Source organism: Otolemur garnettii, unplaced genomic scaffold, assembly GCF_000181295.1.
Source record: "Otolemur garnettii isolate 467f Iridium unplaced genomic scaffold, OtoGar3 scaffold00178, whole genome shotgun sequence".
Taxonomy (NCBI): Eukaryota; Metazoa; Chordata; class Mammalia; order Primates; family Galagidae; genus Otolemur; species Otolemur garnettii.
In genome coordinates this window covers 3,081,528-3,090,771 of record NW_003852573.1, presented here as the reverse complement: position 1 = coordinate 3,090,771, position 9,244 = coordinate 3,081,528, and the positions used below count along the sequence as shown (strand labels likewise).

The 9,244-nt window shown below is 52.1% G+C and overlaps 1 protein-coding gene across 1 annotated transcript in view; it reads left to right on the top strand.

The window, feature by feature from the left end:
- Positions 1 to 1,602: 1,602 nt before the first annotated feature.
- Positions 1,603 to 9,244, top strand: part of BATF3 (basic leucine zipper ATF-like transcription factor 3) — a 13,313-nt gene continuing 5,671 nt past the window's right edge. The window contains exons 1-2 of the mRNA XM_023519500.1: positions 1,603 to 1,680; positions 4,993 to 5,097. Coding sequence (XP_023375268.1) covers positions 1,603 to 1,680; positions 4,993 to 5,097 — 183 coding nt within the window. The remainder of the gene's footprint in view (positions 1,681 to 4,992; positions 5,098 to 9,244) is intronic.

Sequence of the window (9,244 nt, the reverse complement as noted above, 5' to 3'; positions counted from 1 at the left end):
AGTAATAGCCTCCTGGGCAACCGTGAAATCTGCTGAATGATGAAATAAAAGGGAGCTGAGTTGAGTCTTCCCCGCAGATAACGCAGCGGAGAGATGACTTGTTGAGAGAAAGGGCTGTGCCCACCATCTACCATCCTCCCCTCCTCTCAGTTGGCCAAAGCTCCTGCTCACACAGGCAAGAACCTCTGCTTGCTTTTCTGCCACCAGCCAGCACCCCAAGTTGGCTCAAGCTGCCCTCAAAGCTTTGACAGAGTAGGTCCGCAGTCCGGAGGGAGGGTCAGGCGAGCCGGACTGGGAATCAGAAGTGCCCGTCCCCATGCCGCCGCTGCTGGGGCGAACCCGAAGGCTTAAGTGACCACACTTTTCGGATGGCACCTCTGCCCTTCGGCTCTGGGTGCCACCCGCCCACCCAGATTTGCGGTTGTCTTACTTTCCTGGGGTTCACAGCATGCAGACCACAGCCTGTAACCACTGGCTTTTTCTAGGCTAGGACCATTTACAACTCTCTGGACTTGGCGTCTTTTCACCTACAGGCAAGTGTAGAGGAACGTGCCGTACCTCCACTCACTCCCCAGGTTGGCATGAGGGTGGCCGCCGCCACACAAGGGCACCTGCTACTTTAATCTTGAAAATGGATCTGGTCCATTTAACCCTACCTAACGAGGCTGGACCAGATTCCTGAACTTGTCATTAGTGACATCCAACGTGGCAGGTTCGCTCTCAGGGAAGCCTGTCACTGTTCCTGTCAGGGACAGCCTCCCGCTGTCCACCCTCCTCTCAGGGAATTCACCCTTGGGGCCGCCCAGCCTTGCTTCCTCCCACAGGCCGGCGGGACCGGGAAATCGAAGGGTAGGTGCTCCCCGCAAAAAAGCCCTGAGGCGCCTGTGGCTCTCGGGTACCCCAGTCCGCTGTCCTCTGCCCTGAAGGCGCAGGAGTGTGAGTGGCGCCAGATGACTGATGGAGCCGGAGAAAGTTCCCAGAGACTGTGCCCCCGTGCCGAGGGCAAGGGGGGTGGCGGTAAGGCGTGGCTGATGCGCACGAAGAAGCCGTGATGGGACCGGGAAAAAAACCCACCAGCCTCTCACCACCCACTCGTGTTTCTTAACCTGAGTTCCCGAGGACCCCAAAGCTGCGTAGCTCCGCCCCGACCCCCACCCGCCCTGGCGCCGCTTCTTGTGGGTGGGCTTCGCGCTCCCCCGTGAGTTTCGGAGCCACCACGTGACTTCCAAGAAGCGCGGGGCCCCAGCAGAAAGCTGCGACAGAGGTGGGATTCGGGACCCCGGGGTGCGGCCAGAGGGCGGGAAAGGAGGAAACGAGGCGGGGGTGGGAGAAAGAGGGGGCGGGGCAGACCCGGGGACGGGAAGGACGGCGGGCTGGGACGGGGGTGGGGACACCAGCGACCGCGCGGTGCCGGGAGCGGCTGGAAGGGGAGCAGGAGCCCGAGGGGCGGGGCCGGGGGCCGGCGGCGGCAGGTGCGGGGCGCGGGATGCTGGCGCGGGGAGAGCGCCGCTAGGCAGAGCCCGCGTGCAGGGCGCGGAGGGCCGGCGGCCGCTCCTCTGCGAGGCTGCGCGGCGGGGCGGGCCGGCCGGAGAAGCGCCCGGCATGTCGCATGGTCTCCCCGCCGCCTGGAGCGTCCTTCAGAGGAGCGCCGCGACGCCGGGGAACCAGCCGCAGCCACAGGTAGCGGGCTAAGGGGCCGCGGGACTGGGGATGGCACCAGCAGGTGGGCGCCGGGGTTCCGCGGCAGGGACCGCCGAGGTGCGGGGGTGGAGCGCGCTGCGGGAGCCGAGATAGCGGGCGTGGGAGTAGGGGCGGGCCAAGGACACGGGCGCCTGGGATGGCTCCTACGCCCCGAGGGCGGAGAAACCCGAGGGCGCCGACGCCGGGCTGGGCGCGCACGGCCCAGGCTCCCCAGCACGTGGGCACCGCTCTGCCCCGGAGGCCGCCGCATCCCTGAGCGGTGGCCCTTCCCAGCCGGTCCAGGAGGGGACCAGAGCGCAGAGAGAAGGACAGTTCAGCCTGAAAGGGGCGGCTCGACCTCAGCCACTCCCTACATCCACCCTCCTCTGGCTGCCGATGGTCTGGGGAACGCAGAACCGGTCAGCTTGGGGGTGTGGGGTGGGGACCTACTGTGAGCAGACTCCACCCCCCCGCGCTGGTGGAACCCCCTCGCCCTTGTCCAGGCAATCCTCTGCTCTGGCCTTGGCAACATTTACAACCGCGCTCTCAGAATTGAGGACCATGTTACTGGCAGGGACAGCCGTTCAGAAACTTCGTACCAGATGCCTTGGGAAGAAGACTGAGTCTTTTCATCCTTACTTTCCTTCCCCTCCCGCCCCCTTCCCAGGTGCGTGCCCCGCGCACAGTGTCTTGGGGTACCGCTGGAGTGTCACGCAGAACTGAGTTTGTTCCGCCGCTTTACCACACACCTCTCAGAGCCTCAGTTTCCCAGTCTGTAAAATGAATATTATAACATCAACCTCTCAGGATTTTTGAGGATTACACGAGATATGGTTAATAATATGTGAATACCTAAAATCCGTGCTTCTTTGTCTTGATTAAATGTTTCTGCTGGGTTGGTAGATGTGACCATCCCTGATAGTTGATAAGGACAATGTAGGTGAACTTATCAGTTCCCAGAGGGCAGTATCCAGACTACTTTCTTGTGTCCTGTGCCTTTTTGATCATGGCGAACAAAGAGGCATGATATGGTGCAAAGCACTATGGGGATTCAATTAAAAAATAGCAACCTCGCTCTCTTCTCCTCCTCTCTCTCCTCTTCTCTCTCCTCTTTTCTCTTCTCTTTTTCTCTCCTCCTTGGTGCTGCTCTGCAGCCTCCCTCCCCCACCAATAAAGACCTATCATACAAAAAAAAAAAAATAGCAACCTCAACAAAGACAGGTAACTTCTTAAGGGCATACTGTGGCCTGGGAGCTTTGGGACAAAATCTCCCCAAATGTGTGCCAACCCTAAGCATCAGGCTGTCAGCATGAAGGCTGCAGAGATCACTGACCCTTTGCCTAGTTAATATACACTGAAAGAATGCATGCATCACACTTAAAATAAATGAGGGAATTGAAAATTCAGAGACTTTAAATCATTTACCCAAGAACATACTGACACTCGAGACAAATCTAGGTCTGAAGCTGAAGTTCTGTCCTGGCTATCACATATTTCCCCTGCCGTGTTCTGGTTATATTTATCAAGACTTCTCTACTTCGGCTGGGCGCCTGTGGCTCAAGTGGCTCAAGTGGCTAGGGCTCCAGCCACATACACCTAAGGTGGTGGGTTCAAATCCCCAGCCCGCCCACCAAACAACAATGATGGCTGCAACCAAAAAAATGGCCGGGCGTTGTGGCCGGCGCCTGTGGTCCCAGCTACTTGGGAGGCTGAGGCAGGAGACTCGCTTGAGCCCAGGAGTTGGAGATTGCTGTGAGCTGTGATGCCATAGCACTCTACCCAGGGGGATAGCGTGAGCCTCTGTCTCAAAAAAAAAAAAAAAAGACTTCTCTACCTCTGGAAGACTGCATTTTTACACCTGTCTCTGTTCCCTTAAGCTTTGTCTTCAGGCCCCTTGTGTGTGTTATTTATGTTATTCTTTTTAAACCCTTGTAATTCTTGCATATGCTGAAAATTCTTTTTTTTTTTTTTGAGACGGAGCCTCAAGCTATCCCCCTGGGTAGAGTGCTATGGCATCACAGCTCACAGCAACCTCCAACTCCTGGGCTCAAGCGAGTCTCCTGCCTCAGCCTCCCAAGTAGCTGGGACTACAGGTGCCGGCCACAACGCCTGGCCATTTTTTTTTTTTTTGGTTGCAGCCATCGTTGTTTGGCAGGCTTGGGCTGGGTATACGAACCCGCCACCTTAGGTGTATGTGGCTGGCGCCTTAGCCGCTTGAGCCACAGGCGCCAAGCCTGAAAATTCTTACCTGTAGTAATTTGGGGAGATAATCTATGTCTTTCTGTTTTGGGATGCAAGGCCGGATCCAATGAGAAGTGAAAATACTCTTTTGGTTATCAGTATTTGCTTTCCACTACTCTTAATAACTGAGTAGCTTTCCTGGCTATCTCACTAACCTCTTGGCTCTGAAACTTTTTTCTTTTTTTTTTTGGCCTGGGGCTGGGCTTGAGCCCACTACCTCTGGCATATGGGGCCAGTGCCCTACTCCTTTGAGCCACAGGCGCTGCCCAGGCTCTTAAACTTTTTAAGGGTAGTATTTTTTCATCCGTGATGTCTTTGCTTTAGGTCCTGGAAAGCAAATACTTCTCTACCTTTTTATGTTTTCTATAACTGAATGGAGTGTAAAAACCTTGGGAGATGTGTTTTTCTGCTGGCCTGTTTTGTGATTAAAGGATTTGACTAAGTGTGGCTAAATCTCATAGGTAGCTAAGAACTTTCAAGATACATCATAATTTTGCTTTCTGATTCACTCTGATCTCTGAAACAAAATGCCAGTTTAGCATTGTTCAAATAAGTACAATGTCAGTGGGGAGTTGAGGTCATTTCGTGTGTTGGTAGTTATGTGGTTGCAGTTAGTTGTAAGTGTAATCATGATTTGCACGCAGTATCAAAAGTACCTGTTTTGTGTGATGGTGTTAGGGCTGTTCCAGAGAGCAGATATCCCCTGGTTTTCCCAGTCCCTGATGAAAAACAATGACACCACAGCTCCTCCAGGCATACGCCCTGTGGGGTAGAGGTTTATGAACGTTGGTTTGGAGACCAACAGACCTGAGTTCCACTTCCTACTGGCCGTGATACCTGGAGCAAGTTCCTTAACCTCTCTGAGTTTCTTATTCCTCATCTTTTAAATGGTGGTCACGGGGATGAACAGCTAAGCAGCACAGCAAGTATTTCTTGACCAGGGGCTACTGTCAGCGGCGGGGGTAGCAGCAAGCTCTGCTACAGACAGCACATATGGTGCCCTCAGTGAACTGCGCTGAGTGAAGAGAGAAGGGGCCTCAACATCACACCTCCCCAAATGTTTTCCCCCAGAGCCCCGAGGATGATGACAGGAAGGTCCGGAGGAGAGAAAAAAACCGAGTTGCTGCTCAGAGAAGTCGGAAGAAGCAGACCCAGAAGGCTGACAAACTCCATGAGGTGAGGCTGTGGTTGGGACAGACCACCTCAGAGCCGCTGGGAAGGCCCATCCTCTGCTCTTACAGGGGCGTGGGGGAGATGACATCACTGTCCTCATTATCACAAATTCAGCAACACTCATATCTAATTCTGCCAGGTCATTTCAACCCAGTGTTCTGATTCTTTGCTCATCGATATCGTCATTTCTCGTAGTCAAGTTTTTGCTGTTCTAAAACAAAACAAAGCCTCGTCTTGATCTTGATGCCTTTTTAGGTTCTTGCTCCATTCCTTTCCTTCCTTCACTTCTCTGCTTCTTGAAAAGAATGGCGTACACCTGCTGTCTCTGTGACCTCAGTTCCTGCTCATTCTCCAATCCTCGTGATTTCATTTCTGCTCCCCTTCCCCACCCAGTGCATGTGCCTGTGCACACAGACACAACACACACATGTGCACACAGCCAGCGTGTGTGCAGAAGCTGCCCCTCGGTGGCTCCAGTGCCCTGGCACTGCCCTGTTGGGGCCTCTCTTTCTGGTCTCATCATCCTTGGCCTGGCTGGAACATCTGGCATCTTTAACCTGTCCCTTCTTTTTTTGCAGTTTTTGGCCAGGGCCAGGTTTGAACCCACCACCTCTGGTATATGGGGCCAGTGCCCTACTCCTTGAGCCACAAGCACCCCTGACCTGTCCCTTCTTGAAGCTTCCCTGTCTTTTGTTTCTGGAAGACCACATTTCCTAGTTTTCCCGACACTTCACTGCTTTTTGTTCTCAGTTTCTTTGTGAGCTTTTCCATCACTATTTCCTTAAATGTTGGTGTTGACCGGGATTCCAGACTCTGCACTCATCTCTTCTCATTCCAGAAGACTTAATCTATTAATCTGTTCTTCTTGCGTCAGCTCCACTACTGCCTACTGTGGGATCCCAGACCCCGTAACTTTAATACCTGCTTAGATGTCTCCAGATAGGTTTAGTGCAGCTAACAGAGCATTATGTCCGTTTACCCTGAGACTTTCTTTTCTCACTGTCTTCGAATTGTAGCTAATGGAGTGAACCATCTTTCTCGTCAGTCCAATCAGGAGTCTAGGATTTATAACCATCCCATTTTCCCTGACTCTTATGCATAAACCCACATAATTCCACAGCTAGGACATGGAACTGCTCTGCACCAGGAACTGGCCTCAGAAGCATCCAAGAATCCATCTAGGAAATTGGTGATAGTTCCATGTTCTTTGCCTGGGGTTGGTGTGCATAGCTAAAGATTGCAGTTTAGCTCTCTCTTGCTTTCTCCACACTTTCTTGCCATGGATTGTCTTGGGAAGTCCAGTGTGTGTCAGTACAGCACAGAGACTGTATTGAGTGTTATGGGCGGGGTGGGGGCGGGCAGGGGGGCCGCAAGTGGCCAACCTCTGAAAACTCCTTAATAAAGAACAGAGGATAAACTCAGAATGTAAATACCCCAGGCAAAGGTGACCTGCTGATAGAAATTCACACAGTGTGGCATAAATTATGCTTGTCAGATTCTTTCCTGGAGATAGGATGGCTGGGCCCTAGAAAGAGACTAGTTCTATAAAATGTCCACAGAAGAACTGTGCCCTTTGACTCCTTTCTTCTTTCCCCCTTGCTCACAAAGTGATTGTGGTTCTTTTTTTTTTGAGACAGAGCCTCAAGCTGTGCCCCTGGGTAGAGTGCCATGGCATCACAGCTCACAGCAACCTCCAACTCCTGGGCTCAAGCGAGTCTTCTGCCTCCACCTCCCAAGTAGCTGGGACTGCAGGCGCCCGCCACAACGCCTGGCTATTTTTTGGTTGCAGCCGTCATTGTTGTTTGGCAGGCCGGGCTGGATTTGAACCCGCCAGCTCAGGTGTATGTGGCTGGCGCCTTAGCCACTTGAGCCATAGGTGCCAAGCCAGTGATTGTGGTTCTAATGTCATGTTAGCAAATACCCCCCAGAGGAGAGCTGTGGCTCACAGCGCATGGCTCTGTATTCAGACCGCAGGTGCCAGCTGGATGGCCAGGGCCCTCTCCCTCAAGAAGCTTCTAGCCTAAGTGTCTTGGACAGAATTTATCATGGAGCAAGGTGGAGTAGGTCTATTCCACAAATAGCATGGCATTACCACTGGGTCAGAGAGAGAGGAGGAAGTTCTCATTTCTGTCCTTAGATGCATGGGATTCTCAAAGTCAAGTATATTAGTTTGCCGCTGCTGCTGCTACAATTTCTCACAAATTTGGTGGCTTAAAGCTACACAGATTTACTCTCTTGTAGTTCTGGTGGCCAGACATCTGAAATGGGTCTTACTGGGCTAAAATTGAGGTGTCAGAAGGGCTGTTTTCCTTCTGGAGACTCTAGAGAAGATGCATTTTCTTGCTTTTTCTAGTTTCTAGAGGCTTCCATGTTCCTGAGCTTGTGGTTGTCTTCCATCTTCAAAGCCAGAAATGGCTAGTGGAGTCTTTCTCATGCTGTGTACTCCAACCCTCCATCATCGTGCTTTCCCTGACTGTCCAGACTCCATCCCATCTTTCACTTATAAGATGACCTTGGACCTGCCTGGGTGATCTCCCCATTTCCCACTTCTTAACTATATTTGGAAAAGTTCCTTTAGCTCAGCCCCTGTGGCTCAAGCGGCTAAGGCGCCAGGCACACAGACACAACACACACATGTGCATCCCCAGCCCGGGCCTGCCAAACAACAATGATGGCTGCAACCAAAAAATAGCCAGGCACTGTGGCGAGCGCCTGTGGTCCCAGCTACTTGGGAGGCTGAGGCAGGAGACTCGCTTGAGCCCAGGAGTTGGAGGTTGCTGTGAGCAGTGAAGCCACAGCACTCTACCCAGGGGGACAACTTGAGGCTCCGTCTCAAAAAAAAGAAAAAAAAAGAAAGAAAAGTTCCTTTTTCTATATAAGGAAACAAATTCACAGATTCCAGAGATCAGAACGTGGACATCTTTAAGGGGCCATTATTCTGCCTACCATGGAAGATAACATAAATACTCATGTAACTTCGCTGCAGTGTCAAAACCACACGGATAAAGTATCAGATCTCATTCAGCTTCTGTCATTGTGGGTTTAATAACCAAGTGAAGCAGGTGCTTGGGAACTTAGGGGTAGTACCACACTTATTCCTGTGTGTTCTCTCTTAGACGCTTCTGTAGGGTTCCTCGCCTGCTTTCCTGCCCAGAGACTGTGCTATGCAATAGTGATGCCAGCTGCCCTTCCCAGACATGGGGTGGGTTATCTGAAGTCAGTTCCCTCCATGAAGGAACACTCCCTTCTCCTCTCAGTGAGATGAAGGCAGTGGATAGGGATTACTCACTACTGACAGATCTCTGCAGCCAGGCCCTGGGTAGAGTGCTGTGGCATCACAGCTCACAGCAACCTCAAACTCTTGGACATAGAGTTTGCCCATAGATCTCTACCCGGCTTTGTTGAGAAACACAGGGTTAGGACAGTGGCTCCATCTGTATGCAGACCCCATCTGTATGCAGACCCCAATCTGTAACTCTTACCTTACTCTCACCAGCCACACACAGGTGTCGCTGGTCACAAGTGTGTGTGAGGGAGTGGGTGACTAGTTTGGGAAAATAGAAGTACATTTCAAGCCTTCTGCAGAACAAGAGGAATGTCATCTCTGAACTAAAGGGCACAGCGTGAATCTCTTCCCTGTTAATTTCCAGCCTCCTTTCAGGAGGACATCATAGTTACGGGGACTTATGTTCTGCATGGCCCACAGTTTAGTGGTAAAACATTGAATGGCTAACCCTACGTATTGGAGGTAGAGTATCTGGTTAAAAAATGGGGTAAAGGGCTGGGCAAAGTGGCTCATTCCTGTATTCCTAGCACTCTGGGAGGCCTAAGTGTGTGGATTACTTGAGCTCAGGAGTTTGAGACCAGCCTGAGCAAGAGCAAGACCCCATCTTTACTAAAAATAGAAAAATCAGGCGGTGCCGATAGGTAGTTCAGTGGGTAGCGCCAGCCACATACACCAAGGCTGGCAGGTTCAAACCTAGCCCCAGCCATCTAAAACAACAATGACAACTACAACAAAAAAAAAAATACCCAAGTGTTGTGATGGGCGCCTGTAGTTCCAGCTACTTGGGAGACTTATGTCCAAGAGTTTGAGGTTGCTGTGAGCTGTGATGCTACAGCACTCTACCCAGGGCGACAGCTTGAGACT